This window comes from Nanorana parkeri, unplaced genomic scaffold (genome assembly GCF_000935625.1).
Source record: "Nanorana parkeri isolate BGI_ZX_2015 unplaced genomic scaffold, ASM93562v1 scaffold276, whole genome shotgun sequence".
NCBI classification, from domain to species: domain Eukaryota; kingdom Metazoa; phylum Chordata; class Amphibia; order Anura; family Dicroglossidae; genus Nanorana; species Nanorana parkeri.
The window spans coordinates 136,869-156,791 of NW_017306544.1; the positions used below are offsets into that span (position 1 = coordinate 136,869).

At 42.1% G+C, this 19,923-nt stretch overlaps 1 protein-coding gene across 1 annotated transcript in view; it reads left to right on the plus strand.

Annotated features, from left to right (window-relative positions):
* The window catches only part of LOC108787640, a 73,089-nt gene that overhangs the window by 8,030 nt on the left and 45,136 nt on the right, over positions 1–19,923 (plus strand). The window contains exons 2-6 of the mRNA XM_018557243.1: positions 12,614–12,681; positions 13,418–13,525; positions 15,442–15,513; positions 18,235–18,396; positions 18,572–18,737. Of these exons, the coding sequence (XP_018412745.1) occupies positions 12,614–12,681; positions 13,418–13,525; positions 15,442–15,513; positions 18,235–18,396; positions 18,572–18,737 (576 nt within the window). The remainder of the gene's footprint in view (positions 1–12,613; positions 12,682–13,417; positions 13,526–15,441; positions 15,514–18,234; positions 18,397–18,571; positions 18,738–19,923) is intronic.

Sequence of the window (19,923 nt, forward strand, 5' to 3'; positions counted from 1 at the left end):
AAGCCTAACGGGTGAAACGCGTAAGCAGAGGATTAGTGTGTAAGGGATTTGACAGTGTGTTCTGTACTGCTAGATTCCTCAATGAAAGATTTCAGATCGGTAGAACTCCCCTGGAGCGCGGCTTTTGTGGAATCTCTTTACTTACTTTATAGCCCAACTACTTTGTGCAAATCTGTCACCTAGACAAATGGACTTTGTATATGACAGGTTTTTAATTACTTTATCTTGCCTCGTTAACAATGGTTCAAGGGTTACAGCCCTTATAAGGGAGACACTGTAATTGCCCCAAAACACTCTCTCTATGTACAAAAAAACATAACAGTGATCAAAATCTGTATCTGCCTGCCTTTTTTATCATTGAGGTTTGCACCTCCAAAGTATGGTTGAGTGCTTGCATATTGGTTTCTAATTCAGTTTTGTTTCAGTTATTGTGTGGGCATTAACCTAATAGATAAAGAGAGCTGAGAGCAACCTGCTTTCTTCACACGATACCAGATAAACCATCGTTGAACCTAATAATATATCTTTACTGCTACTTCTTTCTTGTGCATGACATCCATCTGGCTTACAGTAATAACATCAAAAAGGAATTTTAATTAAGGTAGAACTACGCTGTCACAAAAGGATACATTGTTTTGTGAAGCAGAATTACATAATTTTTATAACAAAAGTACAGTGTTCTCTCTCCCTGTGCAGTACACATTTTGTATGAAAATCCTGTGGATGTGTGTGATGCAGCAACATTTGAGAATGACAGTTGTACTAGTTACTTGGGCATAGTGTGCCGGAGCACTCTGTGTTGGTGCAGCTGCTTGTACTCCAACTTGCAAGAAAGGATGACTGAAGCTGAATTAATTAAGAGTTGTCACCCTAAAGCTGGCCATACACTGCTCTATTTTTCTGTTCAACCCGCGGGCTGAACGAAAAAATAGAGCAGATTCCTCCATCAACACTACGAACGTGTTGATCAAGGTATCCCCCCTGCTTCTTTTCTATTCTGACAGCCGCTGGTGGCTGCTGTAAGTATACCTGAACGGAGCCAGCGCTCTGCGTTCAAAGATTTTCCGACTGGCTCATTCAATCAGCTGACTAAGAGATGCCGGCAGAAAGGGTGCTGACAGCGCCCACAGTGTATGGCCACCTTAAGAAAGGGAGTGCCAGTGCGTACACTTTCTTTTGACATTACATGTACACATGCAGCAACATATTTGTTTTACCTGTTTGGGTTTAGATAAACTGTAAAGTCAACTTTGATATCACAAGTCAATTATAAGTGTTATAGCTTAAGTGGAACCTGAAGCCACAATTCCTGAAACCATAACAATAAACAAACTTTCACGTAAATACATGTCCTCTGTGGTTATACCAAGGACATGGCTGCTGCTGCAGCCGTGTTCTTGGTACCGTTTTAAACAGCCGGCAATTGCTGTTTAAATACAAGTGATCTGGCATCTGTACAGGCGCCGGATCGCTTGTGTGGTGCTGCAGCGTTTGTCACCCCCCCCGGTGGCGCCATCGGCTTCCCAGGCTCCACTGTCCCCCGTGTGAGCCTGGGACCGGCACGGCAGGTCCCCCCTGATGGATTGGAGGAGAGATTAGTGGCTTCCAGCCGCTGATATCTCCTTTGATCACCGGACCCGGAAGTGATGTGCATTACATCACGTGTCTGGGTTTGGCGGTTGCCAGGAGCACAGTACTTGCCTGACTGCATTGTGCCAAGTCTAAAGTTAAGTGGAGGGGGGATTATGGTGTGGGGTCGTTTTTCAGGGGTTGGGCTTGGCCCCTTAGTTCCACTGAAGGGAACTCTTAAGGCATCAGCATACCAAGACATTTTGGACAATTTCATGCTCCCTACATTGTGGGAACAGTTTGGGGATGGCCCCATTCCTGCTCCAACATGACTGCGCACCAGTGCACAAAGCAAGTTCCATAAAGACATGGATGAGCAAGTTTGGGGCGGAGGAACTTGACTGGTCTGCACAGAGTGCTGACCTCAACCCGATAGAACACCTTTGGGATGAATTAGAGTGGAGGGGATTATGGCGGAGCGGTGAGGGGGAGAGAAGCCACGTCCGCAGCTGTCAGGATGGCCGAGCGGGTAGGAGATCGGAGCCGCTGTCATCCTGTCAGTTTCAGGATGACAGTATCATATCCTATTATCTGAAGTATCCCCGCAGATACCCTATTATGTTAGAGATTGGGAGAGAGAGTTGGACCATCCTATCACGGAAAATGACAGGGAGAAATCCTTTATACTGACTTTTAAGAGCAGTAAAGCAAGTCAGGTCCAGGAGAGAAATTATAAAATTCTAACAAGATGGTATAGATCCCCTTATACTTTAAATCAGTGGTTCTCAACCCGTGTAACCTCGGGACCCACATGTTTCCTTGGTCATTAAGGCGTGACCCAAAAATGATTTCATTTCTGAAACATTTAAATTTATTACACAAAATGCCGGTCTATTCAGACATGACGCCGCGACCCACGTTTGGGTCGCGACCCACGAGTTGAGAACCACTGCTTTAAATAACATACCAGCATTGATATCAGATAAATGTTGGAGATGTGGGAGGAGTGGAACACATGTTACATTTATGGTGGTCCTGTCCTCGCCTCAAAATATAATGGCAATTGATCTTCGGGGTAAGCAGGCAGCTTACGGATGTGGACTGGCCTGAGACCCGAGGTTACATTACTGTCTATATACCTGGGGCCGATTAAAGCACATAAAAAAGATTTAATATATTTTCTGATGGCGGTAGGTAGAGCAGTGATCCCCAGATAATGGAGGACAGATTATGTTCCCGATATTATGGCATGGACTAGAGAGATGAATCTTTGTATGAGAATGGAAGAACTAATGTCATGCACTTATGATAGACATACAGATTTCTTGAAAGTATGGGATAGATGGATTGGGTATATGTTGGGAGATAAGAAGTAACTGGCAACTGGAGGCTTTGCAGGGAAATATATAAACGATAAACTTAGGGAGATGGAGGGAGGGAAGGAAGGAAGGAGAAAACATTTTGTTTTGTTATATTTATTTATTTGTGTGTTTGGGGTTTGAAGTATGTGGGAGATGAGGGTTGGAACAAGTTAAGCAATAACATAGGAGATTAAGGTAATAGCATGTAGAACTGAATACCGATTGTTTGAATTAATGAAGGTTTGGAAAATGTAGAGAATTAAAGTATATGTAATTGGGGACATGTTGTGCTGGAGTGCTAGAGAAATATATCGACTATAAAAGTACTGACGATCTACTTACTCCTATATATACTTTTTTTAATCTTCTTTTTCTTTTTATCTGTATGCGTTCTTTTTGTTTTCTGTTACATTTTTCCTTTTTTTGTTTGTTGATGTTTAAAAAATGGACAATAAAAAAGTAGTTTTTTATGTGTTTAGATGCAGCACTGAGATCTTCAGGAATGATCAATTAAGTTTTACTTGCTCAGCAGGACATTACATGTATGTATACAGAAATACAGTATTATCAGGAAAACATATGCTGCCTTTCTCCGTTGATTGGTCATTTTTCTATGTCTTCCCACGATGTTGTTTTGAGTATGCTATGTGTCATAGCAGTATATGTCAGCTTGCAGGGTGGTATTCCCTTTGTTACCCGAGTGGATCTTCTAATTTCAGGTTGTTCAGCAGAATGTAACATTGAACTTGACGTATCCATTGTGAGTTCCACCTCTTCTTCTGACTCCCGTGCAACTTCCCTTTGCGCAGTTTCCTTTGCTGGTTCACTGGGCCAATTCACTTCACAACTTCCCAGGATCATTATTTCTGGTGATGGGTTTTCATCGAAATAAACACTGCGGCTTATTGTCACTTTGTCAGTCTTTGGGTGGAGGAGTCCATATCCCTTACTTTGTTCACTATAGCCCACCAGAATACCTTCAATGGCTGTGTTCTCCAACTTGGATCACTTCACCTTTGGAATATAGGCATAAGCTTTACATCCAAACACTCTGATGTGCCCTAGGCTAGGCTTCGATCCATGCCACATTTCACGGCTTTTGATGGTAATCTGTTCTGTAGGCATGTTGCAGTCATGACTGCTTCTCCCCAGTACTTCTTAGGTAGGATGGCATCTGACAGCATGCATCTGGCCATTTCTATTAGAGTGCAATTTTTCCGTTCTGCTACACCATTTTGTTCAGGAGTGTATGGTGTGGTTGTCTCATGTACTATACCTTGTTTCTTCAGATATGATTCCACTTCTTTCCTGATGTCTTCCCCTCCAATGTCTGTGCGGATAATTCCTGGTTTCCGTTGGAATTTGTTTCTGGACATGGCTACAAACTCTTGAAGTTTCCTTCTTGTGCTTCATCAGATAAGTTGTTGTGTACCTGGAATAATCATCAATGAAAGTCAGTAGATATCTACTTCCAGGAAGCACTGAGATCTAGAGGAATGTTCAATTAAGTTTTACTTGCTTAGCAGGACATTACATGTATGTATACAGGAATACAGCATTATCAGGAAAACATATATACAGATAGAACTTTCTGTATATATCATAAATAAAACATGCATAAGCGCAGAGACTAACATTGCACTACAGCGCCATCTAGTGCAAAAAAAACATAGTTACAGTATATGCTGGAGTATCTCCAACATAATTCACCTGTTTAAACCAAATAGTTGCAAAGATTTGTACAGTTTTACTAAAGCGGGTCATACACTGAGTTTTTTCTCGTTCACCCCCCGTGGGCTGCAGTAGTATAAACTCTCAGTTCAGTTCCCCCATCCACACTGTTAGAATGCCCCCTGTACGGCTATTCTATTCTGACAACTGTGGGTGTGCCACTTTCAGAATACCTGAACAGTGACTGTAACTGGTGGGCTGCTGTCACCATTTGGCTGAGAATTTTTGGACCAGCTCCTTCAACAAATGTTGATTGAAAAATTTAGTTTTCTCAAATGGAGGGGTACCACACGCTGCTCAAATTTTGACCAAGTCACCAGGCCTTGGATTCTTGAATAAAGATTTATTTTACCCACTTTCATTAAAGTAGAACTGAAGCCAAAACAGTTTTGGATAGAGTAAAGGAGAATTATAACCCATGTCAGCTTTTTTTGCCATCAGTGTCCCATTGGGGAGATTTCCCTTCACCTCCTGTCTGATAGCTACAACATGAAGTGAGAGCAAACCCCTTCCAAAGTGAGGGAAATCCCTGGTGGTCAGCAGGGTCACCAGAACTAGTGTCCCCATTGGAAGATTTCCCATCTATTCCTGTTCTGATGACAACTCAAAGTGGGGACTTTCTTTCACTTGATAAAGGTAACCAGGGACCTAGCAGAACAGAAAAATAGTTAAAAAAGTAAAAAAAAAGTAAATAGAAAACGATTGTGCGGAGCTAGCAATGACAGCTAGCTCGGCCCAACAGTTTTCTATTGTCCGGCGGTTCTGCTGCCGTAAAAAAAAACAAGAAAAACAAAACTCTCCCGGGCGCTCTTGGAGCCTTCCGCTCCCGGGCGCCCTGGAGAGAAACACTTCTTTTTCTTTTTTTTTCTTTATTCTGATAAGCTCAACGGGATCATGTAACTGGTTATTATACCTACTGCAGTGATAGTGGCATTGGAGATGACTGGGTGATAACTCTCGATTTGTTTGTTTTTTTAGATACATTTCAGCAAGTTATGCAACTGTGTGATGTCATCTGTGATGTCATGTCATGGGGTGCCATCCGCAGTCATTACAAGCACCCTCCCTAGCTATAGGGATATCCGGTAACGAGTGCAACAAGATCTCCTCTTATACTTTGAGCAAGCTGTCAGACTTAGGCCTTGTTCACACCAAACGCGTTCACGGGAGCAGAGCAGTTATAGACTGGATCAAAACTGCGTCCAATGTATTCCAATGGTATTTTGGGGTCTAGTTCACACCGCAGTGTTCAGTTCCAGAGCATGTAAAAAAAACTGCAGCATGCCCTATTTTACCTGCTCTGGAACGCATGCAGACGCATCAAAAACGCATGCAAACGCCCTGAAAGCCTATTTTAAACTTTTTTTTAAAAACAGCGGCACAACCCCCTAAGCTGCGTGTGCAGAAACTCATTCAGATCTGGTCTGCATTTGGTGGGAACAAGGCCTTAGGGTACAAGTACTGATTGGCTGGCCTCACTCCATGCAGTGGCGGATTCAGAGTCTTGTTACGGGATGGGCACTGTCAGAAAATAAGGCCTAAGCTGTAGCTGTAGAGGGACTACAAATCCCAGCAATACCACAAATGATACTCCCTCTCACCCGACCCGCTGGGAGCATCTCTGCCTCCTGACAGCTAAGAAGGCAATCCTATGTAACTGGATCTTAACTGAACCCCCTTCCATGGTCACCTTTCTGGGCTGAGGAGGACTCTCACCTAGCACAGCAGAAATCTCACAGCGACCCACAGGTTGAGAACCACTGGCGTACGCCGTCAGAATAAAAAAAAAACCACCATAGGAATGCATAGCTAGATTCCTATTGGCTATTTCACTTTGCAATAGCCAATAGCAAACTAGCTATTGCACCCGCCCTCTGCTGATGTCAATCACTAGCAGGGGACCTGATGGAGAACTGCAGGTCCCCCTCTGTTGATTGGCAGCAGCAGAGGGCGGGTGCAAGAGCTAGTTTGCTATTGGCTATTGCAAAGTGAAATAGCCAATAGGAATCTAGCTATTCATTCCTATGGTGGTTTTTTTTTTTCTGACTTACGTCAGACCCCGATGTCAGAAAGAAAAAAAAAAAAACACGATCGCAGGGAAAGCTTTACTTTTACTCTGCCCGGGAGTGTTTTTCTCTCCGGCGGCCGGGAGCCGCTGTCTAATAGCGGGAGACTTCCGGGCGACCCCTGGCAAATCATCATTCGACCCCCGATGGGGTCACGACCCACAGGTTGAGAACCGCTGATCTAAGTGGTATCTTGAAGCCCAATTGACTGGCTCCCTAGGATCGCTAGATGTCCTTTGATCCCTGATATTATACACTTAACCGAGGTTCCCACTCACCATACATAATAAGGTATGGTCCTCCTGATATGCCCACGAGCACCCAGGCTATAGAGATTTGGTCTTCTCCCCACAGTATCTACCCTCACAGCTATAGGGATAACTGTTTGTAGCTTTTTTGTTTGTATTTATACTCGATAAATACTTTGGCTAGAGAGTTTATCACAATGATGTGATCTGGTTCCTCATTTATTATTACCTGAATATATATTGTTATGCATGTATAGATCACAGTCTGCGTACTGATACATGATCTATAATTTCTGTCACTTCTTGATCATATAGATATTGTTTTTTTCTATTGCTTTCTCAATAAAAATCTAACATGCTTAAGAAAAAAAATCCCAGCAATACATTATACAGCAATGCTGAATACCATCAGCTACAAAGGACTACAAATCCCAGCAACACATGCCATTATACAGGAATGGTGAATACCATCAGCTATAGAGGACTACAAATCCCAACGATACATTATACAGCAAAGCCGAATGGAAACCGGCTATAGAGGACTACAAATCCCAGCTATACACTATACGGCAATGAAGAATAATGTGAAGCTACATACTCTGCGCTGCTCCGGGGTGCTGGCCTGATGTCTCCAGCGGAGTATCTCAGAAGAGCTGTGGAGGGTCACAGGTGGGTTGTGGAGGATCTCAGGAGGGCTGTGTGGGGTTTCCCGAGGGATGGCAAGGGTCTCGGAAGGGCTGTGTGTGGGGTCTCCCCAGGGCTGTGCAAGGTCTCAGGAAGCTGTGCGAGGTCTCAGGGGGGCTGTGTGGGATTTCAGGAGGGCTGTGTGGGATCTCAGGTGGGCTGGGGGCGGTCTCAGGAGGCTGGGCAGGTTCACAGGAGGGATGTGCGGGTTCTCAGGATGACTGTGCAGGGTCTCACCATGGCTGTGTGGGGTCTTGTGGGCGGGTGCTGGCAATGGCATTCTTTAAAGAGCAGGAGATGTGTGGCTGGAGCTGTAAACAGGCACTCTGTGGTTAACAGGAAAGCTGCGGAGGTCCCTAGGTAGCCGCTTCAGTTTGTAAATGTAAAGTGCTGGTATCAGCGCTTAGTGTTGGGGCCTGTTCATGAGTACGAATACTCGTAAAATGTCCACTATCGGCACTGATACTGGTGAATGCTTAAGGTATAATATAATGTATTGCTGAGATTTGTAGTCCGGTACAGCTGGTAGTATTCTGCTCTGCTGTCTAATTATTACACAGCAATGCTATAAATTATACAGGACTATTAACACCAGCAATACATTTTCTTGCAAATCTTCAATGCGGTATATTATAACACTAGCTAGTACAAACCAACCCCCTCCCATCCCTCCGATCCCCCACCCAGACATGGACTCAGCCTCACCTAACAATTCCAGCATGCCGTTTCTTCTTGGCGACCAGGGTCGGGATGGAATGTAGGATACGGCGCTCAGCGTCTCCCATTGAGTTCTGTCTGGCGGTGCCTCCAGTGCCAGGCTGAACAGTGGGACATTGCATCCACATGGTCGTAGGGCTCCTATTGGCACAGCGACAACGGAGGGAGTGGTGCTATTGGGTACTTTCCCTGAAGTGGGTGGGGGGAGTATAAGAGACCAAACCACAGAGGAGTGCCGACAGACAGGGGAGTACACGGTACATACAACAGGCAGCTACTCTCAGCGATCGAGGTCCAGGACAGTACTACATACAGCTGTATCCGATCTCCAAGAAGCCCCCCTAGACTGCAATATACGACCCGTACAAGTTCACTTTCTACACGGACTGGATCCTACAATGGTAAGCGTTCGCTGTATCTTGGCTTGCTTATCTGCTTACCTGTTCTCATGTATGTAGAAGTGGTTTGGGGTGTATTGACAAGCAGGCGGAGACATACGGAAGCAGAAGCATTGCGTGTGGAGCACATTCAGAATGGCCATTGTACTGTAAGTGAGTGCCTGATTGTAAACATGTGGAGCTCACACTCATCCAAAGCAAATTGTCTATTCCAGATGTATTTCGTAATCAGCCTTTCTCTACCAGGGCTCCATAAAACCTTCAGGGTTTACTAGGGGCTTCTTGTGCTGTGGTAGATAAATTTCCCACCTGAAGGTACCTGCATAGTTCCAGTACTGACAGCACTCATCAGAGGGCACTACTCCAATGTAACAAGTTTTCTACCAACCACCAATGTGAAGGGGATCCTCTGTTACTGACCACCCATGTAAAGGGGATCCTCTGTTACTGACCACCCATGTGAAGGGGATGCTATGCTAATGACCACCAATGTGAAGGGGATGATAGCGAATGACCACCAATGTGATGGGGATGCTATGCTACTGACCACCAATGTGAAGGGGATCCTCTGCTACTGACCACCAATGTAAAAGGGGATCCTCTGTTACTGACCACCACTGTGAAGAAAATCCTATCCTGATTATTCAGCAGCAAACATAGCAAATCCGCCGGATTATCGCGCTTGCACTATTTTGGGGGCCGCGCAGTTTTGTACCGCACGGTCCCCGCAATAGTCTGAACAATGCACATTAAAGTGCATTGTTCCCTCTGTTTAGAGTGGCTCCGCGCGTATTCGTACAGCCGCTCCAGTGTGGATGGAGCCTCATTGTAAAGAAGCACTTTTTCACCACCCTCCTTTGTAAGACAAGCACTAGCAAATAACAACTGATGAAAAGGGCATTTTTCCACTGACAACGGATTAAAAAAAAGACCCATTACAATTTTGACAGTCTGCATTTTCTTTTGTAGCCATTATTATTATGTTGCATACCATTTATTAGGGATTCCCTGAGACGTGTAGTCTATTTCAATGTTTCCTCTATGGAAAACAGATTAAGGAAGGCTGATATAGATCAGTAAAATTTACATAACAGAGATCTTTCAGACTCATTCATGGAACAATCGATAAGCGTACTAGAAACTAATTTACAGGACTGCTAAGATTAATCTTTGTTGTACTGTACTGCTCTGTGGACTGCAGCAACATACTATAGGCCTGTCCTTATCCCTGAAAATGTAGATTTTTGTTGTTCAGGAGGAAAGGAAACGGCATAGCTGTGATTTGAATATGACTGCTTTAGCTAAAGGTTTTAGTTTTAAAGTAGAACTAAAGCTAAAACAACAGAAAATGAGAGGGATAATTTCCCGTCAATTCCTTTTCTGGTAACAACTAGTTATTTGGAAATTTTCTTTCACTTTCACTCTCAAGGACAATGCTCTCCGGGACATATAAAGAGGGTGGAACTCCTTAACGGGAGAGAGACACAGAGAGTAACAAAATCCTCACATATGTTCTAATCTCTCTCCACTCTATCCAAAACCAAATGAAAACCTTTGGCTTTAGTTCTATTTTATGTTAAAGTGTATGTTTAGCCAGAAAGTGCATAAAGGTTAAAACCTTTATTAGGTTTTTATTGCTGTCTTTATCCCCCTTTGGGAGATTAACCCTCTCTACTTATCCTAATGACCATTGCCACTGAGACAAATTTTTACAGTTGTCACCAAAACATGAGGTAGGGGAAATCATCCAATGAGGACACCTGGTCAGATGGCATCTGTGACTCTGTGGAGATTTCCTTTCACTTCCTGCTGCATCTCCAAGCCAGGAAGTAAAGGCAAATAACCCTGGTCGGAAACAGAAAGGAAAAAAAATTAAACCGACAGGGTTTTTAAAGAGAACTAAAGCCAAACCTTTTTTTGGCTTAAAGCGGACCTTTACACTCAAAAATCAAATTCTACCAATACATCCCTCTATGTATGATGATTAATAATAACATAGACATGTCAGGTGTAAAATGCTGTGATTTTGAAATACTTACACTTGCACAGCATTCGCTTCTTGCTTTGAAAGGGCAAAATGACTTCAGTTTGCCAAAGCAATGCACACTGAGAAGGTTACATCAGCAGAGCATTGGTGGGAAATCTCATCTCAGTGAAAGGCATTTTCCTCCCCTGGGATGATGTGCATGGTCACATGTCTAGTCACATGTGCCAATTTTCAGGAAGTAAAGGGAGATCCAGTAATCTGCCCTTAATAAACATGGCCACTGTCAGAAGCCTGGGGAAGAAAAGAGCAATAAGGTATGCAAAGAATACAAAGCTGGCAATTATCTAGAAGTAGGTGTTTGTAGATTGTCATTACTAAACATTTCTAAAGGTGTGTTTGTTGTTATTTTAAAGATCCGGGTAAAGGTCCACTTTAAGTCCTCTTTTGGGTCACAGGAGTAAAATTACTGTATTCTAGTGACCAAAGGTCAGCATTTAGCATTTTGTGAACATTTCGTATACTTCTGACTCAAGACAGTGCACAATACGCTGCTTTTAACTTAGTACGTACTGTGACTTGTATCTAAAAATGTACAGGTTTCTACAGTGTGAGATTGTATTCTCTCTGCACAATATATATTATGCAAATTCAATAATATTTACTAAACCTTTGTCATGGTCAGTTATGAACAGGTTATATGTAATATTTACATAGTTAGACAGGTTGAAAAAAGACACATCATGTCCATCGAGTTCAACTTGTCATGGCAAGCAGACAACTTTTTTTAAAGTAAATATATTTTCAAACAGGATGTGTTATGTTTCCATAGATTCAAAATGTAAATATGTAATTTGAATACTTCCAATTGTGTGATTAGGGGATAATAACCTAGAAGATATATGTTCACACTATATAATACATTATAAAGTTTAATTGTATGCATAGGAAAAACATCTAGTTTTTGATAGAGCAGGGACGGGCAACTCTGACCATCAAGCTCTGCTTTAACTACAAATCCAAACATGCCCAACTGTCAGTCCTGCAATGCCTCATGGGCTTGTAGATCCGCAACAGCAGGAGTTGCCCCCCACTGGGATAGAGTAATGAGGGGTTAGAACTCCTGTCAAGTCTTTAAAAGCTCATTCAAACAGGCTGCTGAGCAAGTTTTGATGTGTTTTCCCCCGCCAGGGAGCCACATGTGCTCCATACAACCTCCCATAGAGGTCAATGGTTGTAGGCGGGTATATGTCGGTACTTAAGTACAGCCACATATGCATACAGACGTAAATCCCTAGAAGCAGGGATTCATGTTTCTGCATGCATACGTGGCTGTATGCAAGTCCCAGTGTATATCTGCATACAGCCATTGACAATAGGAGGCTGTACACAGCACCTGCGACTCCCTGACAGGGGGAAATACGTCAGAACTTACATTGTATGGACTCATGTCCATGTGAATGAGCTCTATCCCTGTCTGTGTCCTCGCTATAGAGATTTTATTCTTTTTGTCCTGGTGAACGCTGAAAGTCCCAAATATTGATTTGTCACCAGAACAGCAATAGAGGGAAAATTGTAAAATTAGGACAGTATCCGGAAGTTATCCCATGATAACTTGTGTAAGAGGGCACTTCCCCATTTTGGAAAGACTTCCTGTTGTGTTTACAGGTCAGGAAGTTAAGGGAAGTGTCCCCAATGGGACAGAGATGGTAACAAAAACCTGACATATTTTAAAGGGTATTTCCACTTTAGCAGTCAGATGTGAGAAGAAAAAAAATCTCACCATATGTTTGTTACGTGTTCCAATTCGCACAGCATACCTAGAAATAATTTTTGAAACTATTTTTCTTTCTAGATGTTTCTTTGGAGCAGGCCTTTGGGCAGACTAGACTGCAGGCAGCTTTGAATAATATGAAAATGAAAGTAAAGAGATATAGTGGGAAAGGACTCTGTTTCCCCTCATAAACATAAAAATTAGAGCGCAAGCCCTGAGATCTTTAACCCTTGGGCAGACAAATCTAGTACAGGCAGGGTAAATTGTGGTAAACATTAACCTCCCCAATCCCCTCCTTAACATGTCAGAAGGGGGAGGTGTTTTTTTTAGTAACAATGCAAGCAGCAATTTTATAAAAAAACATTTTGTTATACTATGTGAATGGGAACATGTAACAGAGGTGGGCAAGTTTGTCCCTCCAGCTGTGGTGAAACTACAAATCCCAGCAAGCCTATGCTTCTGGGAGCTATGCCTGTGGCTATCAGAGACTTGCAGCGCATCACGGGACTTGGAGTACCACAACAGTTGGAGGGCCATAGTTGCCCACGCTTGATGTAACAAAACAGAATAGAAAGTAGGAGTTTGGATCCTGTCTGTGTCTGAGCACGGACACCCGTTCCCACCCAAATGTGCAGCTCGGGCGTACAGTCACGTCCTCCCATAGGGAAGAACAGGCTGCTGCGTACAATCACACGCAGCACCTGTCCTTTCCGGGAACAGCCCGATACGACCGTGGGCGCCGCACATATCTCTACTGGCCGACTCTTAGCTGTGTGAATGAGGCCTTAGTCATGTAGAAATGATCTTAATTCATTGGTAAAATATCACTTACAGATCTCCTTACCCATTTCAGCTGAACTAATTCTTTATCTGCATTTGTTCTAGGCCTTCTTCTGTTTGGTTGTTATCTCTCTATGTTTGGCAAGAAGTGTCCATGCTAACATATGTTCACCAGTGATCACAGATGATCATCTGAAGTACCTGGATGTGATGGTAAGAAAAGGAAAGAATGAAAGGCAGTCAATAGACTATGTCACAGTAATTGTAGTAATTTGTAGCTCAGTCGGTAAGGGCTTAATTCACCTAAATATCTCATACAATTTTGAGGTATAATAACTCAGGAGTTATTTAACGCTTGAGTATACAATTCACTAAATTCTGGGTTATGTACCTAATGAGATTTCTTCAAAACATGCGGTATTGTTCTCAAAATGTAGGCTTTTTTTTCATTGGTCATTTCCAGTAAAAACAAAAAGGCACTTGGGTACAGTCAGTTGTGCCCATCACATTAAAAACCAGTCAAGACGTAAAAAAAAAAAACACTTTATTTGGTCCCATTCCTGCATTTAGGATGGCATTCTTCTCTTTTGGATGAATTTATATTCCAGCAATGTGCTCTCAATTACTTCTTACTTCCATTGCGTGAAATGGGAGGTTCAGAACACTTTTACAATGCTACAGGCTGACAGACTGCAAATACTGAGTGCCTCAGCCTGGTGGTAATTACCTCATACCTTTTCATTTTTTTTTTTGTGAATTGACTTTAACGTATTTCATGTAATATTCATCTCCATATTTTTTAGTTTTCGCTTTATTTATCTCACATTATTTTAATGAATTGCCTTTTTTTCATTTCATGTCATATTTCACTAAAGAAAAAGTCACGTGACCATTTTATCTCATGCAATAACATTCAGTAAATTGACCCCTGAGTCATTGATGTTTATAGCTGCTACAGATCTCTGCTCCAACATCATTGGCGTGACATGGCCCTAAAGATGTGCAAATCATTCCTTTTTATTTCTGTGGTAATATATGCATCTAGAACTGCTCAAAACCTAATACAAAGCATGCAGATATTCATATGTAATTACACGCTGTTTGAAGGCAAAGTCTACTTAAAATAAATAACCACATATTCATTAAAAAAAAATGAGTTTTTTGTTTTTTTTTGCATTGAAACTGTAATCAGTGGATTGCGGGTGCGGTGCTCTTGCCCCTACAGATTCTCTCTCCCCTCCATGTCCATACTGAGGTACAGACATTAAGTTACATGGACTAGAGGAAGATTGAATGGACTACAAGTGCGCTGACGTCACCGCACTTGTAGTCCCTCTGCCACAGTGGCTAATGGGATTTGTAGTTCTACATTCACAGATCATGTCAGAGATTCTGTGAATGGATGACGCGGCTGTGTGGGTGGAGCCACATGGGGGAGAGTAAGGGTGGCAATGTCACCATGTTTCATGTTACACAGTGACAGTCGCTTGAAGGCCCAGTTCACACCAGAAACTGCATCACAACTGCATGCGTCTGTGCAGTTGCACTGCGATCCGTTTTGATGCGTTTCTGATGCGGGGTTTTTCTGCACTAGGAAATGCTAATTAGACAGACCTTATATAGAAGTTTGAGAAAAAGTGAACTGACCGCATTGCTGTTTCTGTACCCGGTTCATAGCCCTAAAATCTGGGTGCAACTTTTCAGCAATCTCCCTCCACTTTGCCATCTTCTGGCGATTTTATTCTTATATTGGGGATGCTTGCTGTCGTACAGTAGGGGACAGTCCCGCACATATTGGATGAAATCATCTGCATCCACAAATTCCCTGGGTGATGACAATCAATTCTGAGGTTTTTTTTTTGTTTGTTTTTTTGTATGCTTTCCGGTAGGTAAAATAGGACAAGCAGTACTTTTTCTGACTTCATCTGAATGGACTGCAATGGTGTGAATTAGGCACAAGAAAGCCCATAGGAAAGCATTGTGATGTATTTTGACTGCAGCAGTCAAAATAAACGGACTGCATCACAACTGCATATAGTGTGAACAGGCCCTAACAGTTTTTCTGTTTGTGATAGTGAAATAATAATCCATTCCCTGTTATAATTGTAACTATTAACTTTCTGTTACAGATTGATGCCCAGTTAAACACTTCATGTTCCGTGCAAGTGGAATTAATAGATGACAAAAAATTCAGAAACACAGTGAGTTTGACAAAGCTCAATTCATAAATTATTTGAAAAAATGTACATGGGGATCTAGAACATGTAAATAATGATCACATAAGCAAAATGTACCGTGTAACACAAAGTGGCTGCTGTATGTACTGCAGTCTACTGGACCACATTAGGACTGCCCAGTTTAGACAGTACAGTAAAGCCCACTCACCCTGACCATGACCCAATTGTTTTTTTTTTATTACCAATGTCAGACTGAAATTATACTTTTGTTGTGTCGCGCTGTGTCATTGCAATTTTTCCCATTGTTTTGATTTTCTACTGCTGCGTTGCTAGCATTTGTAAAAGACCCCCCAAACCATATATATTTTCTGAAAGCACAGTCCCGGTAGAAAAAGAAGATGGTGCTACTAATTTTGTAGGTCCTGTGATAATTACGCAAATGTTTGTCAAATCAATAATTACATTGATAAAAGCACACTAAAATCAGTACCAATGCACAAAAAAAAAAATTTTCCGACTAACTCTAAAAGATAAAACTGTAGAGAGTTAATAAATAACAAATATTTGTAAATTGCGCTTTTATGCAAAGCGGTAAAAAAATAAAGTAACGCAAAACTGTTAATAAGCGACTTATGTTAAAAATCGTTTGTGCGCTGTGTTTGTGTTAATCGCAACAGTGTATCACAATGCACGGCAATGCGTCACAACGCTTTACCATGCGTTGCTACACAGTTGAATTAATGTTATTTTAAAAATAAAAAAACAAGCACTGTGATGTGTTCTAACAACGCAGTGCATGTGCATGGCGTACACCACAACATGGTGCATGTGTATGTTATCTCTGTGTGGGGGGGGGGGGGAGTTGTGTTTTTCTTTTTATTATTCATTTTGTTATTTTTTTTTTTATTTTTTTTTTACTGTTGGGGGGCTTTGGGGAAATTTCAAGGTTTAGACCCCTGACATTTCCTTTTAGAAAAACACAGAGTTCTCAATCTCTTTTTCTGCAGCCTCTGTTCTGAATGAATGGAAAGCACTCAGTACAGATGCTTCCCATTCTTATACAAACTGGAGATAGTCAAATATTTACTATCATCCAGTTATAAATTTATGAATGCGTAGAAGCCTTTGTGCTTCTCCCCTTCAGAAACTCATGAATGAACAGGAAGTGATGTAAAGCACTTCCTATTCATTCATAACTGGGAACACATACATTGGAGTGATCAGCTGATCAGTCCAAGTGTTTGTCCTGCACACAGGGATTCAGTAAATATCTGTGATCCTGGATTTGACAGCTGGCGGTTCTGCACACTGCTTGGCCATACTGGATGTCACGGCTCCCCCCGCTCGCCGGGCATTTCTCCTATGATTCCCGCTGCCTAAGGTGGGTGAGAGCAGCGGGGATCTGAGGAGAAATAATCCCAGCCTGGAGCGGCTCTAGGCAGGGAGAAAGGCTGCAGATGCCGGGGGGAGGGGGGAGTGCCACATTTTTTGTTAATAGCTGTCATCTATTATTTTACAGAGGACCGTCAGGGGAACCGTTCTGGTGTAGATTCATGGTCGCTGCAAGCAGTTGTGCTCTTCCATATGCCATACGTCGGTGGCAGCGAAAGGGTTAAAGCAGAACTCCGGGCAGATTTTTTTTTCTGGGGCTACCTCCGCATTGCAAGGGTTGACTGCTCATTTTTGTCTAGGCGGTAAAAAAAAAGTTATACTCACCTGATCCTAGGATCACTTTTAGACCAGTCCTTCCAGCCTCTCTCACCCTCCTTTGCAGCGGTCTAAGGTCTTGTAAATCATCAAGACCTTAGACCGCTGTTGGGATGAGTATAACTTTTTTTTAACACCTAGATAAAAACGAACACTTAACCCTTGCCCTGGAGCGCCCCCGCACTTAAAGTGTTAAGAAAAAATTTTTGTCCGCAGTTCTTTTTAAAAAACATCTTATGTCTCACAATTACATTCTACCATATACACTGAGTGGCCAGATTATTATGACCACCTGACGTTTGTAGGCAAATTAGCTATAATTAGCTATAATTTTGCGCTGAAGTTGCTAGAGGGCCAGACCATTATAAATAGGGAAGCAGGTTGTTTACCACGACAGTAGAAGTGATTTTTTTCTGAAGATATGGGTAAACAACGCGATTTAACAGCCTTTGAACGTGGGATGATTGTTGGCGCTCGGAGCCATGGAGCGAGTATCAGCAAAACAGCAGAATTCGTTAAATGTTCAAGAGCAGCTGTTGTTAAAGTGTTTAAAGACTGGACTGTCAGCCGAAAATCTGGGTCTGAACGTGCAAATTGTGGCCGTCAGCGACTAGTCAATGTTAGGGCAGAACGGAGAGTGGCAAGACTGGTACAAGACAACAGAAGGGCAACAGTGCAGTGTCAGATTCCTCGCATCACCTTTCAACATCTCGTGGAGTCACGAGGCGGCCCAACGAAGTACTGATGGGGTGGTCATAATAATCTGGCCACTCAGTGTATAACTCTTATAGTGAAACTCTGCTTTGTCTTTGCTGGGCAAAGCAATGTTTTTATTTCCACGGCCTGCATGGGCAAACCTTGCTTTCTCTTCTGTTCAGATAAACAGCATATGTTCTGTCATAAAGTGATTCCTGCTAAGTTTTGTTCACATCAATTTATATTTGTTTACTTCTCTTTTTTATGTAATGACAACATACCCACTGTACAGAGCTTTGCTGGATTTTGTAATTCATTTCTTACATGCTTCTTTTCTTTCAGAATAAATATTGCTACAAGAGAGCAGTAATCGCCCAGCTCGCAGATCTTTTGGAAAAACTGGAATTTAAACCAAATTCACAAAGTTACAATCATACTAAGATACTAACCAACCTATACAACCAAAGAGTCAAGAATTGTATAGGTGATGTCTATTTTGACAAGGTAAATTTCTATTCCATATGACATCCTAAACAAACACATGGTGTGTAGCATATATTGTGATAATTGCCAGATTTGTTTATTTTACAGTGGGCTATCTGTCAAATGAATATGTGTGCCTTAGCAGTTATTATTTACTAATTCATTCAAATTCTTCTTTTTTTACTCAATTCATTAGGAAGATATCTCACAATGTTCAAGTCACAATGATTTGAGTCCTGCCCAAATTTTGGAAAGAGTAAAAACGTCATTTATGATATTTCGAGATTTTAAAGAAGAACCATCTGAGAATTGTTATTTGGAATATGCCTCGTGTGAAGAAGATTATCACTATGTCAAAAAAGGTGAGATTAATGATAGCTTCCAGAGCTTTGCTTACACAAACCATTTTCAGTTAAAGCTTTAAACATGATACGAGATTGAACATTAATGATCATTGTTTGAGTCCATGGGTCTGATTTACTAAACCTTAAAATGAAGTGAGGTGAAGTACAGAAAGCAGAAGTCATCCTTGGCTAGATTTACTAAAATGTAACGTGAGCTAAAAACAACTTGAGGGGAATTTATCAAAACTGGAGCAGACAAACATTGGAGCAGCTGTGCATGGCAACCGATCAGCTTCTCTTTTTTATTTTTAAATATTAACTGAACAAACTGAAGAGAGAAGCTGATTGGTTGCCATGCACAGCTGCTCCAGTTTTTGGCTGCTCCAGTTTTGATAAATTCCCCCCTCTGCGTTCACTTTAAACATCCAATCATGTAAAGAAGAACCTCCCATATTTTGAATGTTGAAAAAAACACAGACTTACACTTTGCAAGGCATTGTGTACGAAGGCATTTGTTTGCTTTCTAGCTGCTTTACACCCCATAAACATCAGTGGGAATGCAGAAGCTGCAATTGGTCATCTGAATGCAATGTGCACGCACAGGGAAACATGTAGCATTTGACTTATTGCACAAGACTTCAATCTGGCCCAGGGTAACTTCACATCAATGCATTCTGCTGCATTTCACACTTTAGTAATTAAGACCCAGCGTCTCTAGCACATTAACTAATCCAGTGCGTCTTTAAAGGATAAGTTCACCTTTTGCAAAAATTAAAGAACTGCATAATTAATAATATATAAACAAAAATATGCATTTCTTTAATATTTGCAATCAAACCTGGAAAGCATTGCAATTGTGATCACAGCTGCAAAGCTCAGGCTTCTGCACATTCTCTCCCAGGCAGAGCTCGTATGGAGGTACGGAGTTTTAGTTAGGAGAGATGGGGGAAAGGACAGCTGGACTTCAAACTGCATTACATCACCTCATACAGCGTCCTCGCTCTAGGTAGAGCTGCCCATATTCCTGCATCTACCTAGAGGGAGGACGCCTGGATGTCGAATTAGGTGATTTAATGCAGTTTGAAGTCCAGCTGTCCTTTCCCCCATCTCTCCTAACTAAAACTCCGTACCTCCATACGAGCTCTGCCTGGCGGAGAATGTGCAGAAGCTTGAGCTTTACAGCTGTGATCGAGTGATCACAATT